Raw genomic sequence first — 23,767 nt, 5'->3', positions numbered from 1 at the left:
GGGTAACGTTTTCACTTTCTTTTCAAATTTAATTTCTCTGTGTCAGATTTTTTTATATCATTGAGCAGGGGATCAAAAATTTTGGAGGACGCATTATACCCCATTTTTTGCACTAAAGACATCCTTTATATTCATAATACATTCTATTTTTCTTCTGATATTGTAAATGTGTACATCATTGTTTCTTTCAATCTGAAGTGAATTATTTACAACAAACTTTATGACTGAAAAATATACTATAAAAGAGTTGTAAAAATGCCAATCTCCTTGAACAGATGTCTATTATTATGTGGTCATGGTGAGCACGTTTTTGAACAATGATGACTATTGTTCTTAAAGATGAGTTATCCCAGATTATTATTCTATATGACATAGCTGAATGGAAATACACAGAGTATGTCAACTTACTGATTTATTTGTTCTCAAAATTTGCAATGATCTTAAGTGCAAATGTAACTGAACTAAATTATTTGAAAGTTTCAAAAGTGTTTTTTTTGCAGTTTAAGTTGTTATCTATATGGACACTTAACATTTTTGAACCTTCCACACTAGTTATTATTTCCTCACTCTGTGTGTTACTCTAACTGTTAGTGTAGTACCTCTAGAGGTACAAAACTGTATATGTTGTGCCTTTTTTAAAATAAGAGCCAGACTGTTCACATGTATTTTAGGCCTAATTACAATACTAGTGACATTTGCAAAAATAAGTAATTTTGCTTGTTGTATGTTTGTTCAAAGGTACTTTACACATATGAGAATCAATGGTGGACCTAAGATCGAGCTTTATTAAATCTCATAAGTGATCTCATTACAGTCAGAAGAATCTCCCCTGTTCGCATTGGTTGAATTATTAAGTATATAATTCTGTATTGTTTTGGTCAGGTGTGATATTATCTGTTGGTTGTCTGTAACATCAATTCCATAAAACCTCAGTTTTTTGAGGAAAATATCTAGGAGAATATTCAGGTGATTAATTTACTATGTAATCATCATTTTATTCACTAGTAACATAATCATTGATACACTGCTTCTCTGTTGCTCTTACTGTTTCCTTTTACATTATTATGTTCAATATAATCACCCTTTTATCACCATTTTCTCATAGTTTCATACATGGTTCACTTCGTCACCATGTTTTATCAATCTGTAGAAAACTAAGCTCCTTCAGGTTTCACATGCTGTCAGACAAGTGTACCTGACTTTTAAAAATCCCTCTTTTCCATGGCCTCTGTTCTCAGACAACTAACTGCCCATTTTCACCTCCGTACGCCCTTTTCTCCCCTCCCCTCCCACACCCCCACATTCTGCAAGAAGGTAGGCCATCCCTTTTACACGTACAGTAGTCCCCCCTACCTGCCATCTTATAGTAGAGGTGACTCATGATAGTTCTACATCATACCCCCTTGCAAATGTGTAGTCATTATCAGCCCATCTGACTGATTTCCACTTCATAATTTAGGATCTCAGCATTCATGTCATACTTCTGTCTAAGAGAAGAGTATCTCTTCCAATTCTGTAAGTCTAGAAGGTTGCATTTTTCTGAGACAGCCGGCCGATGTGGCCGAGCGGTTCTAGGCGCGTCAGTCTGGAACCGCGCTGCCGCTATGGTCGCAGGTTCGAATCCTGCCTCGGGCATGGATGTGTGTGATGTCCTTAGGTTAGTTAGGTTAAGTAGTTCTAAGTTCTAGGGGACTGATGACCTCAGATGTTAAGTCCCATAGTGCTCAGAGCCATTTGAACCATTTTTCTGAGACATGACAGGTGTAACAGATGAGGGGGCTATATGGCAGTATATATAGGCATAAAATGTTCCCTAAGCTCATTCTCATGTCTATAAACGAGGACAAACAGCCTAAATACTTGTTCATTGAAATTAAACCTCTCAGCAGAAAGTGTCTCATTTGTGTGATATATGGATCTGCCTAAAGTTAAGGGCTCTACATTTGAATCTGCACTCTCAAATTTAGATGCTCTGTATTAACACATACTTGTAGCTAGAGGTATGAATATAAATTTTCTAAACAATAGTCCTTCTGTGTCAAACTTCACTCACACACTTTCCTGCTCAAATCTTGCACTGATTCCACTTGGGCGTACTCACCATATGGCAGACAGTCATATGTTCATCGATATGTCCGCAACCAAATCTCCAAATACAGTAATTTTCGCAGATCAGATCTCTGTACCTGGCTTGTCCACTCATAATGTAATATTCGTGACCTACTAGTTGCAGTGCGCAAAGAAAAAACCGTAAGTATACGAATATGTCTGAATTTACAGTTGATGTCATCATTATTAACTGCATTTTCGAAAATAATTGAAATAATAATGTAAGGCAGATTGCTAGACTTCCTGAACATAAATAAAATTCTTGTAAATGCACAGAATGGTTTCAAAAAGGCAAATCTACACAAACGCCTCTCTTCGAATTCCTAAAACTTGTTTACAAAGCTATTGAGGACAAGGAACTGATCTGTGGGTTGGTTTTGGACATTTCCAAAGCGTTTGATCTTATAAATCATAATCTACTGTTGTTAAAACTGTATAATTATGGTGGCCGTGGTATTTCCTATGAGTGGTTCACGTCATATTTAACTCATAGGAGTACAAGTTTCTCAGGATGGCAATGTGAACCATTCTGAATATAAAAATGTTAGTTATAGGGTGCCCCAGGGCTCAGTATTGGGACTATTGTTATTCTTGATTTTAATTGATGATCTACCACAGCAGTTTTCAACAGCTGGTACCATATTATTTGCTGATGATACCAGCTTCATTATAAAAGGGGAGAATGATTATGAGATGCAGCAAAAAATCGACAAAACAGCAGAAGTGGCAGAAAAATGGTTTAAATATAACTGTCTAAGTGTCAATGACAAGAAAACTCTATGGATGAACTTCAACCACATAAGGAACAAAAATAGGACCAATGTAAAATTCACATTATCTGATAGCCAAATTCAGCAAAAGAATCACATAAAATTTTTAGGATTATTGGTGGATGAGCATCTTAGATGGGAAAAACAAGTAGAAATGCTTAACAAAAAATTAAGCAATTACTGTTACATATGTTAAGTGCTTATTACGCATATATGCATAGTCTACTGAAGTATGGTATAGTGTTCTGGGGAAATACCTCTTTTGCAAAGCAGTCTTTTAAGCTCCAAAAAAAACTGTAAGATTAATAAGTGATGTTCCTTACAGAGCACCATTTAGAGGTATCTTTAAGGAATTAAAAATCGTGACCTTGCCATCTATATTTATATCTGAAAGCATCTTCTTCATTAAAAACCATCAAGTTTCAGCTTTGAATAGTGAGATCCACAATTATCAGAAAAGGAACAGGGATGACTCTCATAGGGATGTGCACAGAATATCAATATATCAGGACAGTGCTGTTTACAAACCAAAAATTATGTACAGTGCATTGCCAGATAGCATCAAAAAATACCAAACATTAATACATTAAAAAAAGAACTAAAAAACCTACTAATAAACAACAGCTTCTACAGCATTAATGAATGCCTTGAATTTCGCTCAAATCTGTAGGTCTGCTTCATAATTCTCTAAACAACAGTTCATAATTATCAACCATTCCTAGATAAAACCAAACTTCTTTCGTACATGTATACATCTAATTATGCACCTAGCTATTGTTCCATATGTTACTATTCCTAGTTAACTAATGTACTGGTATTTAATAGTTTTAGTAAAATCAACCAAGGGGCTTCGCTAGCTTTTATTCTATCTGTATGTATGTATATAATTTTATAATAAAATTAAGCAGAATAAAGGTTTTGTATAAAGATGTGATACCAATGATAAGATTCTGTGCATGATGTAAATATGTAATATTTTATACTGTTCTGTACCTTGAAGTCCAATATCATGAATGTTATAATATGGGCGCTAAATAAATAAATAAATAAAAATAAATAGCAACAGTATTTCTTGGCAGACAATGGCAGCAAATAACTCCAATATAAGATGAAATATCTAATTTCACTGAGACCCTCAGTAATATATATGGCAAACATCCTCATCTAAAAAATGCTAAGACTAAGGAGATAATCTGCACTACCTCTAATAACCATCTCACCTACAAGCAACTACATAACCGATTTAGTCAATCTGCGAGAAATGTAAAACTCAGGTAAGACCACTCACAAACTTTCACAGAGCCACTGTCCGGTGAAAAAATCAACGAGATCTAGAAATAGGCTGATATAAATCTACTGCTGAATTGCTGGTTCCTATTGGGGATTTAACTGACTATTTCGCCATGTCTAAATCTTTACTTTACCCATGCACAAGGGTGCAAAACGTCAGTTCCATTAAAGAACCAGTGCTTGGCACAAACGAAAAAGATTTTCTGCAGCCGATAACACCTAACACTTTCAAGAAGTTCATTGTTCATATTCGCTCGTCAGCTGCAGAGTACGATAATAAAACAATGCTAATGATTAAAATTCTATAGTCGAGTCACTATAGCCCAAAAGAACAAATATTTTCTAACATTCTCAGACCGCCAGCATCTTCCAAACAGCCAGGAAGCAGGTACTCATACAACCATTAGACAAGAAGGAATTTGTCAAACAACCTTCCAACCACAGGCCCATTTGCATTTCACCAGCATTATCCACGGCTTTAGAATACACAGTCCACAAACAGCTTCTTAATTATTTAACATCAAACAACTTTTCATATCAGTACCAGTCTTGTAACCAGCGGAATCGCAGCACAACGATCGCTCTTATAAAAATGACAGACAAAGTGCAATAAGCTATGGACAAACAACAGCCAATCACTTTGTGCTTTTTGGATTTCAGAAAACTTTCAACATGTTGACATTGCTATTCTAATTGCGAAACTCAAAGCCAAGTTTTTTTCTTCGAGTGCTGTATAGTGTTTCCACTCGTACCTAACATCCCACCAACAGTGTGTAAGGATTGGAACTAAAATTAAGAGCAGGGGGATGTAGAATCAGGAGTCACATGAGGATCAATACTGCTCGCAATACTTTTCTCATCGTGTGTTAGTGATGTGTCAACTATACTGTCCCACTGCAAAAATCAACTATGCACTGACAAACTTTAGCTATATCTAACTGAAAGTCCAATAACCATTGCCATCCAGTGCATAAACTCTCATTTACTTGCATTAGCTGAGTGGGCGCAGAACATAAGAGGTTTGGAACTTAACCCATCTAAAATGTAAGCATTCTTAGTCGCTCACAAAACACTTATTACCATGTAGTTCAGAGAATTTCTTCCATCCTTAATTCTAAACAGCACAGAAGTAACCTTCCCTTCTTCTGTAAGGAACTTGGGGATAATTGTGGACCACCACTTAGATGGGACTGAACACCCAACTGCAGTTTGCAAGAAAGTGTCAGTGTCACTTAGCTCATTACAAAAATTATTCACTATAAGGACGTCATTCTCCAAGGATTTTCATACAAAAGCTCATACAGGCTAGAAATGGAGATGATTTTTTGTGTGTGATACATTTGTGACATATGCTATTACAACCATATCACTCCTACCCAAGAACAGTTATCATGCCTATATGCCAACATGTGTAGAAACTGTCATACTCTATGTTTGCTCTATTATCTTCTCAGTCATTGTATTCCCTCTTTTATATCTTCAACTCTTACACTACAATCTGAACAGCACAGCAGAAATACTCATTCTCAACAAAGCAAAAATCTCTTGTTACCATCATGTAATACTGCCATGTTCTCTAAATTTTTCTGTATCGGGTACATGACTTTGGAACAATTTTCTTCAATATATTAGAGAAATTAAATTGCTTCCAAACTTCCAAAGACAGTTAATGGCCCACCTTCTATCACATAACTGTCTCTCTCATATACTAGTCAGCAGTTGCTCTCATCAATCCCCCACTCTCCCACAACTTTTCCCTCCCTCATCTTGGTAGAGTTCTTTATTTTAATTCTGTCCTTTCCTAATAGCCACTGTCACTGTCATATAAGTCGTCTCCTCTTTCTCTATTCCTTCTACCTCTATAATACGAAACATGGATTCAGATGTGCTAAACTAAACTATATCTTTCTTAATACCCTTGATGCTGTTATCATTGTTATTATTAATCTCAATTACTGTTAGTGTCTATTATCAATTATGATTACTGTTATTATTATTATTTTGTGGATTTTTTTAGTGTCTTTGTTATGTATTTCGCCTGGTTGGATCAGAGAAGGTGTTGAAGCCTTAATCTGGTCAAGCTACATAAGCAATAAGTAAATAAATGTTATGATTCACACAATCACATGGTTGAAAAACGGTAGTAGCCATTTTTTTCTCCAGTACCATAATCACTCTCTCCTTTCACATTAACAAGGCGTTAAAACCAAGCTGATATTTCACTTATTACTGTCTACAGAAAAATGACATGCATATAGTTATTTTAACACTGCATTTTGCTGAAAAACCTTTTAGTATGTACGCTTTACTGATTTTGTATGGTTATTTATTTGTGTGTATGTCATATAACATATAGAAACTGAAAAAAGCCATGTATGTAATTTAAAATGCAAAATAGATATGTTTATATAAAAACATACTAGTCAAATACAGAACTACATAATAAAAATGTAAGATATAATTCGCTCACCCAGTCAGTGTAAGCTACAGCTGTCTTGATATATTTCAGGGGGTTCTCTTCATATTCGCACTCACACTTGTCATTGTCTGTGTAGAGCCACTTTTTCATAAGTTGTTTGGATCGCTCTGTGCCTGTGCAAAGTCAGTTCAACGTTTTCCAGCGTTGTCAGCCTAGGTGGGAGCCCTGATGTGGAGCTCCATCTATGATAAGGGCTTCTGGGTTTTCTTCTTGCAATAATGATTTTATGCAATTTTCCATTAGTTGCACTGAACATATGAAATTTCGTGTAGATTTAAGCCTTTTGGGCATGGGTTGACGGTTGTGTAGTGGGTGGAGCTGGTCATTCATCTGTTTGTTCCTTCCTTCAAGCTCAGGGATGATCTTTAACATTTGGTGGGGCAATACTCGATCATGAATATAAATGATACACTCCAATAGATCTCAGGAAGCCAGTTATCTTCCTGCAGATACCGTTTGGGATCGATTCTGTTTTACTAATGTGATCATATATTTCACGAACTTAACATCCATACTCAGCGACCGAACAGCGAGTACTGTGGAAAGGAGTATGTTCGAGTTAGCGCCACACTTTCAAATGTCAGTTTGTTCTGTATGCCATTAAGTATTTGTATTTTAGCTTTTGTTTTCTCAATATATTTCTAATATGTTGAAGTTCCTTCGAGAGTGAGGCCGAGATAGGATGGATGGATGGGGATAGTTGTTCAGGTATGTACCGTTCCATATGGTATTAAGCTCCTTCCCTGCCTCCCAGGTGTTCAGGTGAAAAACGCACTTGTGTTTTACTGGAATTTGGTTTTAAGTGATTACATCTGTAGTAGTTTGTGAATGTTGTGAAGTCTTCACCCAGGCCATTTTCAATTTCATTACAAAATTATGGTTGGTATGCAGTTGCTCTATCATCTCCATAAATAAAAGGTTTGGTTCTTCCGCCGACATGTTTGTCAATGGTATGTATGTTAAACAGCAATGGTGACGTCACACTACCTTGTGGCAACCCGTTCTTCTGATTTCTACATCAGCTTCTCTTTCGTTAGAATTCGGCGAGGAATTTTCTATTAAACAGCAGTGTCCTAAGAATTTCTACTAGTCTGTCACTGTTTGCCATTGAGGTACTGAAGAGATGAGGGTTTTCAAGTTTACAGTATAGAGTGCTACAGTTAGGTCAATGAACACTACACCTGTTGGGAGCATCCTCTCAAAACCGTCACTAGTAAATTGAGTGAGGTTGAGACCCAGTCATTTAAAGGACTGTCAATATATCCACATATTCTGTTCATTTTTAACCTTTCAAAAAGTGTCAGTAGCGGAAAGTGACGACGATATTGGTCGATAATTCTTTGAGTTATTTGGGTCCTTCATATGTTTAAGAATTGCGATGACCTTGGTGTGGCTCCATATTCTGGGAATTTTTGCAGGCCATCAGCAGCAATTTAAAAGGTTCAGTAACTACTTTATGGTATTCTCGGACAGATTTTTAATTATTTCAATCCTGATATTGGCAAGTTCAGCAGCTTTTCCTGTTTTCAAATCACTTATGGCCTCTTTTATTTCTTCCACAGAAAATTATAAATCTTACTCGTTATTTTCCTTTTCATGTTTACTTTCAAGCTAAACTTAGGTGCTGTATTTTTTCGGTCAGCTTTGCCATTTAATAAAAAGTGGTTAGGTTTTACGTTACGTGCGGGTTTCCCTTAGTTGGATCATTTGATAGTTTTTTAAGAAGTCCTCACGCCTTCCTACTACCGCGCGTCATGCCCATGCCCTGAAGTCTTCATCCAGGTCTGGCGCCTCTGGCCACTTAAAACTACTAGAAATTCCTCCCAAGACGCGACTGTTTTTTTTGGCGAGGAAATTCTTAACGAAGAGTTCACAGTATCTTTCGTATCCAAAGACTTTTTCTTCATGTGCTGTAAATAAAATTTATACTATCCCGAAACAGTAAAGGCTAGACCATAGATAATTTATAGAATGCACATAGCCAAAGGCACCTGCGAAATTGTCTGCGCTCTTTGTAAATAGAATCTCTTGAAACTTGAAAGTAGTATCTCTGACAGCGAAGTGATTAATGACATTAGAGTAACAATACCTCTATTGTTTTGAGTGATTAATGCAATTTATATACGTCACGCACTTGTCAGAATGCGGAAGCAGTTCGTTAAGCTTGGAATTCTACTGATTAGATAAGTGGGAGACGAATCATTCATATGGCTGAGTATAGAAATTGCAGAGGCGCTCGTTGTAGGTCATGGAACGACCCTGCCATGTTCCTGATGACAGTGGAGATGCAGAACTGGATCCGCGAATACAGGTGTGTCATTTACTTTCGTACACAATGAATGAAATAAAGCTTTAAAGAGTTAAATCTTCCGTGTATGTATTTGAAAATAATTTCATGTTGTGGTGTCGGCTAATCCTTTGGGTCATTCCATATAAACGAGTAATCATTATCTAAATATTAATTTTTCTGTTGGAGTTTTTCCCCTATTACATATGTAGGTTGGCCGTTCAATTTTGTTGTCAAAGATTGATTTTCCCCTCCAAAACCTGTTGTTTACTCGTGGGAGCCATTGTTTTGAAGACTATATTGTTTAGTTTCTTCATGCAGAAGAGTTAGTTAGTTAGTTGGTTGCGTGTTCCATTGATCAATCGCACGGTATAGTAGCCGTTATGATGTGGAACATGTCATTTGATCAATTTCATGGTAAGAAAAAAAATCATGAAAATTATAGTAATTCTTTATGGTTTATGTATCACTTTAAAGTGCATGACTTCTTTTTGGTATATATTTAGAGCAAACAATTTAAGCATGATAAATACAAAAACAATTATATAACGAAACCCAAAATGTGTACCATGAGTTACCAAATGCCATTTTTTTAAAAGATTTTCACAAAATACATTAAAGTATAGAAACTTATATGCCATGCTGTCCTTCACACAAGTGTACCTGATAATTTCGTGTCTCAAATAAATTTCGTCCTGGAAGACTTCTCCTGGTATAGGATATTTAATTCACGTAACATGTATGTGACGTTAGTTACCATAATTTTTTTTTAGGATTACTTATAATTTTGAACAATCAGATTGGTTCTGAATTACACACACCACAACTAACAATATATTTCAACATATTTAATGTATATTTATCTCCATGTGCCGCATAAAATCCCATAGGGAATAACTATTTCAACTTTAAAACAATTTGGGATTTTTGCAGAGTGCCTTTTAAGTGCAGCTGAAAAGATAAGAAGAAGGCAGAAATTGAACAGTGAAGGCAGATATGAAGAGTATAAAATCAAACACAAGGAAACTATGAAAAAATTCAGGAAAAAGAAGCAGGAACAGGAAAAATGTTTTAAGTAAAAGAGAACAAGAAAGTATTGCTGCCAACAGGAAACAGAATGTTAGAGAAAGATTTGCGAAGTACAGGAACCAGCTAAAGGAAGCATTTTCAGCTACACCAAGTAGTTCTGCCTCTACACCATATAAAAATAGTGCTTCATTGGGAAAAGCCATATCAGAAGTGAAACGTGTACTTCCAGCATTATTCAGAAAACAAAAATGTATTGTTAGAAGGTTGTATCATACATTTGTTGCACCATTAGAAGTAGAAATAATCTCTAAACAAAAGAATAAGTAATGAAATAATAAGTGCAGTGAAGCAAATTCTATGAAAGGGATGACATTAGCAGACAGGCCCCTGGACGCAAAGAAGTTGTGACCAAAAGAGGAGAAAGGTAAGAGTAAGTTGCAAGTACGACACTTGATGTTTTCTTTGAAAGAAGCCCATGCAATTTTTTGTGACGAAAATGGCAAAGTCATTGGTAAAAGTAAAGTCGCAGAATTAAGACCCAAACATGTCATGCTTGCCAATGAACTTCCACACAACATGTGTGTCTGCAGATATCATGAGAATTTCATCTGTGCTATTAACTCTCTTCATTGCATAGTACCTCAAATACCTAAGTACACCAGTAACTGGCCAGAATTTTTTCAATGTGCAGAGTCTATAGCCGATTGTCAGTTGGGAAAGTGCATGAAATGTAAAGATTTATTGACAGTTAAATTTCCTGATTTATGTACTAGTGTATAAGATTACGGTGTGAAATGGTAAGTGTGGCAGAATTTTGAAAGTAGAGGAAGAAGGTTAATTACAGGATCTTGTTGATCATATTTTTGCTATGGGACCTAAATTTTTAGAGCACTGCTACTTTAAGAGAACAATCAAAGAACTATCAGAGTGATAAGGAATCACTGCCTTCTGTGATGCTTACTGCCATGATGCAAATCGATTTTTCTGAAAATTTTACAAGTCAAGATGAAATTCAAAGTGCACATTGGCAGCAGAATGAAATTGGTATTTTTACTGCCATGTTTGGCATTCAGGTACTTCTCACCCCTACATTTTGATATCTGTTAATATGGCCCTCACAAGAAACACTGTCATCCTGTATGTTGATAGACTTCTTGAAGAACTACCAAAAAAATATTAGAGAAGTTACAATCTGATCAGATAGTCCTGCTTCCCAGTTTAAAAACAGATATATTGTAGAGGCTAAAAAAGTTCTAAGTAAGAGTCATACCAAAAGAATTACATGGAAGCACTTTGCAACTTGTCATGGAGGGGGCCAGTGGATGGAATTGTGGCTGTCAAATGCCGTTTGGTCTCATGTGAAAAGTAGGAAATGTCTTGTAAACAATGCAACAGATTTTAGAAAAGCATTATTGAATTCTTCTTCTAATGCGACAGCAGTTCTTACGGGTGAAGACTTTAGCCAAAGAAGCAAAATACTACATCTCTCAACTTTAATCAAGAACTGCAAGCCTTTCTTGAACATTTCAAAAATTCATCACTTGGAACTATAATAATGAAGTTGTAGGACACACCACTTCATCAGCTTCAGAGGAAGACACCAACAGAACAGAAAAATCACTAGATATACAAGTAGATGACTGGGTGGTGGTAAAATATGACAATTCATATTTTCCTGGTATGTTACAAAAATTGAAAGTGGTGAGTTTAAAGTTGATGTTATGAAGAAAGATGGGAAGTTTTGGAAGTGGCCTGAAATTAAAAATGAGATATACTATACTAATGACAAGCTTGTCAGAAAAGTGAACACTCCAAGTGTTGTCAATTCCCGTGGTTATTTCAAGTTTGACTGTGATCTGTGACAATGTAACATGAGTTGCCATATGTTGTAAGATTAAATGTTTGGAACTTTGTTAAAGTACCTACAAGAGCTTCTGGAATTGTGTGTAAAACGTACAAGAAATGTTCACATAAAACAGAGCGGACTTTGTATTTTCTTTATCACAAGCAAAAGCTATTTCTTGCAAATGTAACATGACTTAGCAAGAATAATTATAAGATTTGGTTTTATAAATATAGTAATGTAACAATTATTGTGCTATAGGTTTATAGAGCATTCTGTATGAAGTATGTTTTGAGCTATAAAAAATATTTGATAGAAGTATTTCCTTCTGTTAATTGTCCAAAACTTATAATACAAACATCACTTTGTAACATGAGTTACCATCGAATGACCCCATTTCTGTGGTAGGTCAACACCACACCACTTATCTGCAAGTTATGTTCCATGATCAATAAACCTGCACACATTATGAGGGAAGAAATTAGCTTGTAAATGTTTTTGCATTTTTGTGATTATGCCTTCATTTTCGTTCATGTTTTTTAAGTTTTAAAACATGTTAATAACCAGATCCGTATCTTCCAAAAGATTAATTTTCTTTCTTGAGCAGTTAATTAATTCATCAGTCTGTGTTGTTCTGTAACTAACTTCTCATAGTATATGTATCAACATGCTTGACAAAACACATTAACATCACTGCTGCAGGCCCAGTGAATAATGTTATATCCTTGCCTTGCAATCTGTGATGCGTGCCGTCCCTCACTTTTGCGGGACTTGAATATGGGAAATGAGTTGAGTTGCAAAATAAGCCTATTGTCACATATTCCATTACAACTTCTCCCAGACCTGATAGTCACATTATCAGTAAAAATGGGAAGGCTAGCGGTGATGGACCTACAGGTTTTCTATTACTGCTGTAATACAAACTTCTTATGCTTCTGGTCCTGAAAAACTAGCTGTAGTGACCAAAAATTGTATGATTAAAGTTTGAAAGTTAGAAGAAAAGGCAAAATATGTTGGAAAGTGATAGGATAATAAGAAGACGTGTATGTTTCACCCAGTTTGTGTATGATTTAGGAAATTCAGTGTAACTGACAGAGGGAATACGTAATGCATTGAGTTCATTTCCTCAGAACTCAAGCACCAGTGTAATAAATTGACCACAATAACACAGCTGTCAGTTTAAACTCATATTAGTGGAGGTTAGCACTCTAAACATAAAAATAAAATTGCAGGTAAGAGAAAGTTATGTAAACAAAACTAGGTAACAGCATATGTGGTGGTGGGGAAACAACTGGTTACTGTTGTTGTGGGGGTTTTAGCTTATAATATAACAATAAAAATTAATTAACAATACATTGTGTTCTGAAGATGGTCTATTGCCATGAGCATAATGTTCAGTCATGTATAACCATTAAAGGAGGAGTTTACATTCCAACAAGATTTAGAATGTGTTATTCCATATATAGTAATTGTAATTTTGCAGTGTATGCAAATGCGTATGTTATAAATAAATGTGGGCATGTTACCAGGAGTGAATTCTTATGTAATTGATAATTTCCTTTTTTCTGCTCCCTTTCTAGATTGAACTGGAAAAGCTGAATAATGGAACTGATGAAATTAATAAACTTGAAATAGAATTAGATGTAAGTAAACAAATTTGTTTCGAAATAATACATTTTAAGCATTATCTATATGGTACTTCAAAATGTCTTGTATTTTTTGTGCTATAGTGGTGATGTTGAATTAGATATCACACAACCATTTTTACAAGATGTTTACCAATATATGTGTGTCTACAATTGGTGTACATCTTTTATAAATCATTTTGGGTTTTGCTGTCCTATCAAGTAGTAAAAGATATAAAGTATATAAATACTAAAGTACTGTTGGGGTAACTGACATTTTGGCTGTATTGCAGCATCCTCTCCCAGAGCATAAACTGCTGTTGATTGAGTTGTAACACAGTTGGAAAAACATCTTATGCTGAAACATCAACACAACAGATTAAAATTAACTCTATACTCCAAGGATGGCTACTTTGACACAGCCAGAATCTCAGTTAGATTAGTATTTTCAGTACTTTACAGGTTAATGTGGCAGGAGATGTACACTCAGAAGGATTTTAACAAGATAATATAATTATATTTTGAAAATTATCTTCTCCATGATAATTTAACACACAGTTGACAGTGATCTCTTTCTGTAGACAAAAAAAATTGAATTATTTGTCACATAGCAGAAGTGTTGAGTCATCGCCAGGCACACACAAAAGAAAATGATAGCTTTGCTAGTTTCTGGGAGAAATTCTTTGATGGTGAGCTGGAGTGTACAGAGAATCACAGCTAGTACACTGGAACTGGTAAATGCCACATTTTTGGACATGCCAGTGTGAACCCCCCCTCCTTTACACATTTCTGTGTGGAATTATTGCTTTGGTATTCTAGTCAGTGGCACTGACATGACTCTTGCATATGATGCTATTTATATGTATTTGATGATGCTGGTGCTGATTCTGCGTTTAACATTTGACAATGCCACTATGACTGCAAGACATTAGGACTTTGTTTTTATAAAACAGATCTGATGATGGTCATTATAGACCGAAACCGGTAATCTGTTAACAAAAAGTTAGTGACCATAGACGTAAATTAAAGGAAACTTACTGATGTGCATCTTCATGTTTTTGCAGCGTAAAGAATGTTCCATAAAATGTCGGGCATGCAGCCACATAAATCCAGCTTCTTCTTGTAATATTTTGGCAGAATACCGTTCTTTTCATAAAAGTTAGGCCAGCCAACTCAAAATGTTAGGAACAGAAGAATTTTGTTGACCACTACCTTACCCTCTGAGAGGTTTACCAGCAGCAAAGTCATCCAATCATGGAAGCCCTCATTAAACCGATTATCTTTATACAGTCAGCAATAGCTTCACAGTTTATGTAATTGTCTGGTGTTGATAGTGAACCGTTAGAGGGACAGTTAGAGAGACAAGGTGGTCCATGGGCAAACACTATTAACAGTTGCAAAGAACTTTTAATGATTTTGATACATGGCATAGTGAGGCAGGCACACCTCTTCCCATTGACCCTTGCTGGGGATGATTGAATGGGTGGCGGCTTCAGCCTGTGCCGCTGAGCTGGTGCATCATATTACTGAGGCTGGCAGCCTGTGTAAGCCATGGTCATTGGCATCAGTGGCACATCATGTTGCACTGCAATGTTGTCCCACTCAGTAGACAGCCTCTCGGTGGCAGTGTGCCTAGTTCGCTGTGTGTGAGGCTCAACCCACTGCCCTCAGACAGAAGTCGGCTGGCGGCTGGTACTGTGGCACCAAGTTCCACTAGGCATTGACAGAAAAATGGTGACACAAAGTCCCTTGAAGGACTTTGGGTAGATCGCAGGCACAGCCCAGTCACGAACCCATGGCTGTAGCTGGTGGAGCCCAGTCATATTGCTGTCCGGCATCACACAGGAATCTTGGTGGTGGTGGTACTGCTGGGTTCTGGTCATGAGAAGTACTCCCTGCCTTATTTATATGCTTCTGTTGCCAATTTGTTTCACTAAAACGTGGCACCTAGTCTCGTTACCAAAACGAGAGACTCACCCTGGTGTGATGACGCTGCCCCACTTGCTATACAGTTACTATTGTGTGGCACTGTGTACTGCTGAGCTCAGCTAGCCTTGCTATGCAATCCACTGGTATGTCTGTTATTGAGATCCACATTTCGCCACACTAGCTGCGACTCCCCCCCCCCCCCCCCCCCCCCCCCCCCCCCCCCCCAGCTGTTAATGCAACGCTCTAAGGTTCTTCCATGCTACTTCTACTTACTTTTGCTAAAGACTAATAATTTTCAGTCCGAGGACTAGGTTGCAGTACTACAGTAGGAACTTGTTTTGTGGACGGCACTGAGTGATACTGAGCAACCACGCAGAGTAATCATTGTTTAAAAAACTTGTTGAAGCAACGGGTTCAATTAGGAACTCTGGCTGCTAGGTCAGAGATGGCTTGTGATGCCTGCAAGAAGTTCCATCAGCTACATTGTGGCTATATTCCAGAAGAACAGTAGTTTCAAAAGGCTGAACTGTATCAGTGATTAACATAGGTCCTTGCTCACTGAACATACTTTCCGTTCAAATGTTCAGCACGGCACAGTCTTCTTTCCAACATCTTGACAACTGTTGTATACAGGGTGATTCTCGAAGATATGCAAATATTTTAATATGTTATTTTACAAGCAAAACTAAAGAAAAAAGTTCATACAAACATAGGTCCGCAAATGTTTGGTTACGGAGTTACGGCTAATAAAAGATTTTGCCTGAAATTTAGCAACTTCGCTAATATGGAGCCAATGCAAACTGTATGAGGCTAAAGTAAAGCACGATATCCATTTATTTTATTGTTGTCGCTACATATCGAGTGCTCGTAATGATTATGAATGCTAGATAGAGAAACTGTCTCCCGGAACATTCGAAATACTCTATTAATGGTTCATGCATTCATAATCCTCCAAGTTGGATAACATACACGATATTCGTTTACTGCACTTGTAGCATTACCATCACATTTGCCATAAATAAACTCCATATCGGCGTATTTCTCTGTCGTAAATTTGAAAGACATCCCTATTACATAAATAATCTACAGAGTACAACAGTTACTGTCTTGTTTCACTTAATACACTATTGTTGTTATGTTCTTTCGCTGAAAAATACAGAAAACTTACTCATTTCAAGATTAGGAAATGACATGAACAAAACAATAACAGTTGCCAACAGTGAAATAAATGTTTCTACTTTCGTAATGGAAAGTAAACAGATTTATTTGTATAATAATCTTTCCTTCTCTGGATGTTCTGGAAAACTTCTGCAGTTCCACATCTGGGACATGTCTTATTAGATTCACCAGACCAGTAACAACAAAATAAATGGAAATAATGCTTTACTTTAACCTTGTACAGTTTTGCGATGGTTTCATATTAGTGAAGTTGCTGGATTTCAGGCAAAATCTTTCATTAGCCATAAACCCATAACTAAACATTTGCAGACCTATGTTTATGTGAACTTTTTTCTTTAGTTTTACTTGTAGAATAACATATTAAAATATTTGCATATCTTCGTGAATCACCCTATATGTAAGGTTTTTGTCATTAACGTCCTCTGCTATAGGTAGTCATAAAGTTTACTTGTCCTGATTTTGATATCTAGGCAGTCAACAGAAACATCAAATGAGCAACTGGCAACAACAGTGGCACATTGGAAAAAGCTCTTGGTCAAGATTCTGTGATGAACTTTGTTTTGCACGTTAGCTGTGTTTATCTGCAGTTGCCTGCGTGGGTGGTATTGATTTGATGGTGGTCATCATGCACTGTAATACAGGTAGGCATGCTTACCTCTTCTCAGCAGCAACCTGTGACATGCTCAGGATATTTACATTAGAAAATTGTTTTCCGTTCCATTTCCCAGTTTTCTGTGGTGTTGAGACTGATGATCATACAAGTTGCCCATGGGCTTCTGGTAAGTTTGGCTGTTATTTGACAGTGGTTTCATCATGATGTGGTTGGTCGTTCTGACTGATCACCAAAAGCTTTCTGAATTTGCACCTGAAATTTCTCCCATTAATTGAGCTTGTTGGTTCCTGCTCACTAGGCAGATGTGCTAACCAGTACGCCACCCTGGCACAGTGGCACAACTGCATGAACTACCCTGGCATTCCTCCTTCCTCAGTAAAACTTCTTATAAAAGCCTCCCAGTAACACAGATAGATGTAAAATGTGCAACTGGTTCACCAGCATTTTAGTAAATTTAGTGTCCCCACCAACAGACATCAAGATGGAGGCAGACAAGCTGGCAGTGATAGCACAGCAGGTTAATCTGGAAACCTGCCATGTGAGGGCGCACATGACACAGTGAGCAGACTTGCAGTTGGAGGTGTTTACCTGTGGACGACAGTAGGCCACGTGGGCTAGTGCTTACTCAAGAGTTTGACCAACGCGGACCTCACCTTGTGTATTGTGCCATGGATTATGCCGAGTGCTTAGCCATTACCACCAGTTGCCCACTCTTTCCATGCTCATCTCTATGTGGCTTTGGACTCTCTGCTTCATGTAGGTCAACTTGAATGGTGTGTTTGTTTCCCCCTCATGGATCTCTGGTGATGAAGGACATTCTTATGCTTGTGAAGCTCCCCTATACTTTCGTTCCCATTTTCGTACTTACTTGGGCTACCATAGACCTGGCATTTCTGCAGTGCTGGCAAAAACAGTTGGGCCTACTGAAGGAGCAGCAACAGGAGCAGATGCAGACATTGATAACTCAGAATGTGGACTTGCTTCATTCCTTGCTTGCCAGTGGGGCCCAGCACCAGTCTTCCATTTCCAACATCAGCTCCAACACCGTTTGCTGGTTTCAGTAAGTCAACAGAATGGTGAGAGAATTATCTGCACCAGTTCTTGTTGCACTGCCAGCTGTGGCATATCATCAATCTAGTTGATAAGGCCACCGTGCTATTGTCCAACAGCACAAGTTTATACGAAGCTGTCAAAAACTTGAAGCACTGTGCTGACCCCAAGAAACTTCCCTTTGATGAGCTTTGTCGATTGCTTATGCAGTATTTTGACCATCAAATCCATGTGGTGGTGGTGCACTTGCAGTTCAACTGGCATCACATGCGATCTAGATCGCCAGTTTGCAGGACCTCTCGTGCAAGTGTTGTTTTGAGTGTCCCAGTTGTGCTACCTCTTACGCAGACTTACTAATTCAGCATGTGATTGTCAGGTTAGCTCTTGATTGCGAGGTTCAGGCTAGGACGTTGCCTTCATCTGATCCTTCTGTAGCCAACATTGCCCAAATTGCGGAATTGCAGGAGCTTGTGCTGGTGGCAAGGGACTTCCTTTCTGGTAATTTGCACGTACCACAGTTGGATGTGTATGGTAATAAGGGCCCGTTGTCTTGAGGGATATCCCAGGCAGCCTTACCTGCTGCTAACTCACAGTATGTTGCTGCCATTGACAATTCCAGCGCATTGGATCATGGCACTGCCTGTCCTCACCCATGCCGTGTCCAATAGGTTTGCACCACTTGCAGCATCGTCATTCCCGCCAGCAGTGTTTTTCGAGTCCTTCACGTCATTCTCCTTCCACTCATTGGGTGAGCCAACAGTCCTCCCCTGATTTTCATTTGTTGCAAGTTCACTTCGACTGCCCCCACAAGGAGATTATGTTTGTGGGGTATGCCGGCAGATGGGTCATATAGCAACTGTTTGTGACAGTCGACAGGCCTTGACTTGGTCATCAGATGCCCTGCTTTTTTAACTGGAATCTGGGGCTGATTCTGATGCCCTGCGCATGTTGCCCCAGTGTATTTTGCATACGTTGATAGTGGATGGGCGGCTGATTAAATTTCAGGTAGGCATGGGAGTGACAGTCAGTCTAATTAACTTAGATACATTCAGGGTCATGGTGTGTGTGGATTTGCAGGAGCCGCTCCATCAGGTTGTCTTTTAGTAACCAGCACTTTCCCTTGTGAGGACAAGATTCCGTCTCCACACGTTACAAGAATATGGAACAGCAACTTAACTTGTTAGTGGTCAATCCACCACTGTTATGAAATATGTTATTGTCTTCCAGATCATTAATGAAGTGCTTCTAATGTCTCAATCCATTACTTTTTTGTGATTTTTGACTCCTTAATGCAGCCGTACAGCCTGTTTGAGAATACGCTGGGCGGAGCAGAAAATTTCGATGCATGTGTTTCCCTTAAGCCCTTAGTGGTACCCTAATTTAGTCACCTCCAGACCATTCCCTTTGCCATGCTCAACAGAGAAAAGGCTAAATTGGAGTTTTGGCAGGATCAGGTTGTCATTTCTTCCATTTTGTTGAATCTCTGGGCCAACTCTTGATGATGATACAAAAGCTCAGTGGTGCCATGTGTCTTTGCAGCAATTTTAGACAGATGGCCAAAGCATAATGTGTCGCAGATTCATATCCCATTCCACAGCAGGCAGATTTGTTAGCAAAATTGTTAGGGGGACAGTTTTTTCCCACATAGACTTGCATGATTTTTACCTTCAGTTGCGGTTGGATGCAGTTTCTTGGACTTTCCTGGTCCTCAACACCCCATTTGGGCTTTAGTAGTTAATCCCGTGTTTTTGGAATCATGTCTGCACCGGGAATTTACCAATGGGATTTTGAGCAGTTTATTAACAACATTCCCTGTTGCATTGGTTACTTTGATGACATCAAAAGGAGCCCATATGAAATCTTCAGTTAGTTTTCCAACACCTCTTGGAGAATTTGCCTGAGTTCCAAGCTGGAGAAGTGCAGTTTTTTCTCTCTGAAGGTGCATTTTTTGGGTTCATTTGCTTAGTGAAGATGGTCTCATCCCCATGGATGACCATATCAAGGTCATTGTCAACCTATCGGCACCCGAGAACCTGAAGGAGGTCCAGTCATTTTTGGTAAGGTTTTATATTGTGCTCATTTCATTCCCCAGGCTCCGTATGTCTGAGCCTTGTAGCCAGCTTTGCCCAAAGGACATTGAGTTTGTCTGGTTTGCGGATTGTCAACAGACTTTTCAGTCTCTCAGCAGTGTTTTTGCTCTGTTCCCTGTCTGGATTCCTTCACAATGGTTAATTCTTTAACCCTGCCCAGTGATACATTTCCTGTACGGCTTTGGTGCCGTCCTGCCCCATTGGAATCTGGACAGCATAGAACAGCCCATAGTTTATGCATCAGAGACGCTTTCCAGTGTGCAGCAGAATTATTAAAGCGTTATTATTTTCAGGGTTGAAAAGTTCCATGTCTTCTTGTATGGGGCTGATGTTCCACCTCAACACCAACCACAAGTTGTTTGTTTCATTACTTGGCCCTCAATCCAAACTGCCGGATATGACTGCTCACCAGTTGCATCGGTGGGTCCTCTCTTTCAGTAATTATTGTTATGAGGTTTGTAACACCTCAACCATGCAGCATGCCAGTGCTGATATTCTGTCAGCTAACAATGGAGTCTGATCCAGAATTTGATTGGCAGGAGGCTCTTGTGTTCTTATCGCATAATGACGTGCAGCTGCCCCAGTTGGACTTTCCGTTGACAGCATTTGAAGCTGCAACTGCCTCAGCTCCTGACAGAGTTTTGCAGAGTATTGTTCTGGCAATCTGGTTGTCTTGGATGGAATGCATCTCTTTGAGTGTGGATCAGGTGTGGGGTGTACATTATGCCTCCTATGTGATTGGCTTAGTGTTGTCCAGGGAGTTACTGTACTAGTGAAGGAGGAGAAATGCTGCCACGTGCCCGCTCCCATGGCATTGCATTGTCACATACTCAAGTTGCTGTGTATATTCCACTGGAGCATGGCTCATATGAAAGCACTGACACAGTGTCACTTGTACTGGCCAGTGATCAATCAGTACATTGAACATATGGTACATTCTTGTGTGGGGGCTTGTGGACAGAATCAGACTGCACTGCTGCACCTGTTTTCTCCTTGGCAGTCCCAGAGCATCCTTAGGACAGGGTGCTTGTCGATTTTACCAGCTCCTTTTTGAGCAGCATGTGCTTATTGGTGATTGATGCATTGTCTAATTTCCCGCATGTAGCCAAACTGTCATCCATGCTGTCAGTTGCCATGGCTCTCGCATTGTCAGGTTAATTTTGTTGTTGATGGATCTCCCTCGACACTGCTGTCATATAACAGTCGGGAATTTGTCACAGAAGTTTGAGGACGTTTGCAGTCACAGTAGTATCCACCATCTGACTATTGTGACCAGACTTCTAACTCTGAATTCGAGTTCTTCGTGTGTACATCTGAGATCCAGATGAAGACGCCCTCGTGATGACACATTGTCAAGCTTTCTGGCTACATACTGAGCAACACCAGTCAGCAGATGCAGTCCGGCAGAACTTTTGCATGGGTGCCAGCTATGGGTCTTCTGGAATTGCTACATCCTGAGGCGCATGCCATGGACCATCATAGTCTGCTGTGTTTTCTACCTGATACTTCCATTTGGGCCTTGTCCAGCTACTGGCGTTGGTGACTGCCAGGTGTTGTGGTGGGCCACAGAGGTTGGCAGTTGTTTGTGGTGGATGCTGGAAGGGAGCAGATGACCCGCTAAGCACCCACATCCCATTGTGATGTCACTGCTGCCGTCTGTTGGGTGGCAGGGTGGGACACGACCTTGTTCTGGGTGAGTGCTCCCACTTGGAGCTACCTGCTTCAGCAGTAGCCCCCCAGTGAAGCCCGCAGCTACCCCTGCCTATGTGTAGTCAGTGAACCCCATCCCAATGGCCCCAGCCTCCATAACCTTCTCTTGGGGCCAGTGGCATCAGTGCTGCCTCTTTTAGTGGTTTGTCCACTGTCTGGTTCTCCAGGTGCCTCTCCTGTTCTGTTCTGCGCCAGGGGTTGGGGTCCAAGCCTGGGCATTTCGGTCGTATATGGCCTTTCATAGGGAGTATGTATTCCCACCAGCGGACATCATGGTGGAGGCAGATAAGCTGGCATGGGTAGCACAGCAGGACAGTGTGGTAACCTGCCATGGACGGCAAACACGACACACAGTACGGGCAGACCCGCTGGTGGAAGTGTGTACTTGTGGTCGCAACAGGCTGGTTGAGCCAGTGCTTACTTGCAGAGTTTGACCACTGCAGACCTCAACTAGCGTATCATCTGCTCCCACCATGGACCGAGTTCTTCCAGTACTTGTCCCTACATGGATCTGGACACTGTGCTTCCCGTAGATTGACTATGATGTTGAGTTAGTCTCCCTCTCGTGGTCTTTTGTTCCCCGGCTATCACCGCGCCACTGTCAACTCGTGAACTATCTGTGTCTGTAGTGAAGTGGCATTGTCACACCTGTGCAGACACTAAACTATGCAGATGCAAATAGCAACCTACAGCTTCTCTTTTGGCTCTCGGCTATGTGTAGAATAACTTCTAAAGCTTTTCTTTGGGCACCTGGCTGTGTGTAGGATGATTTCTTCATAGTTTAATTTAAAGCATAACATTGTCTATGTTATGAAGTACCTGGTGCTTCCACCAAGCTATGTAACTTACAAGGGGAGGCCACAATGTTTGGAATGCGGATTTGCTGTAAACTTCGTACACCCGTAGTACTCCATGAGGACAACAAAATGTGTAAGCAGTAGTGCGTACTTCTCAAGCGTTATTGAGAAAATCGCTAGATAATTTTGGTCGTCAAAAATATACCTGTGCGTGGCCATTTTTACCATGAAGCGGCGGCAGCTGAGTGGTTAGCGTTCAACCCCCTAATTTCTGGATTCGAGTCCCGTTCGACCCCCCCCCCTCCCCCCACCCACCCCCCACAACAGTCATTTTCTTTACTATTTATATTACAATTGATATATTGGGAAAAATACGTGTAATTGGATGAACTTTTATTAAATTTACAATGTTATTTGGCAGTCAACAAAGTTTTACTACCACAAATACTGCATGACCAATTATCAGCACCGATTTTTAAGGAAATACTGTGCTATGCATGGTTTCCTTCCAAATTATCGGCTGAAAGAGAGGTTTTTGAAAATGTTACCGAGGTTTGTTTTTCCATGGAAAACCTCTAAAGACCTTGCGTATGCGCAAACATAGATTTTATTCAATGCAACTGGTGCCGTTTAACTTTGTTTTCCATGTTTTTACAAAAAATACCATCCTGCAACCTGTTCTCGTTGAAAGCGACGATTAATTGTACATCTTTCAGAAGCTGTCTGTGCTGGTCAAAACTAGGAGGTAACAAGTCGTTTCGGGCTCCTTCCAGGTATAAGGGATTTCTCAAATCGTGGACAATCGTACATTTTCAGTATCACTTTATGCTTTTGGTCGTTTACTAGCCTATAGTTATGAATATTATATTATTTGTGATAATAAAAATTTGTAGACTGCCAAATAACATTGTAAATTTAATAAAAGTTCATCGGATTACATGTATTTTTCCTATTATATCAATTGTAA

General features: G+C 39.1%; 1 protein-coding gene across 1 annotated transcript in view; it reads left to right on the top strand.

The window, feature by feature from the left end:
* Window positions 1-8,702: 8,702 nt before the first annotated feature.
* The window catches only part of LOC124788209 (SH3 domain-binding protein 5 homolog), a 102,068-nt gene continuing 87,003 nt past the window's right edge, over window positions 8,703-23,767 (top strand). The window contains exons 1-2 of the mRNA XM_047255387.1: window positions 8,703-8,959; window positions 13,388-13,450. Coding sequence (XP_047111343.1) covers window positions 8,897-8,959; window positions 13,388-13,450 — 126 coding nt within the window. The 5' untranslated portion in view covers window positions 8,703-8,896. The remainder of the gene's footprint in view (window positions 8,960-13,387; window positions 13,451-23,767) is intronic.

This window comes from Schistocerca piceifrons, chromosome 3, assembly GCF_021461385.2.
Source record: "Schistocerca piceifrons isolate TAMUIC-IGC-003096 chromosome 3, iqSchPice1.1, whole genome shotgun sequence".
Lineage (NCBI taxonomy): Eukaryota > Metazoa > Arthropoda > Insecta > Orthoptera > Acrididae > Schistocerca > Schistocerca piceifrons.
The sequence above is the reverse complement of the archived record's forward strand: the minus strand, read 5'-3'. Positions and strand labels throughout refer to the sequence as shown.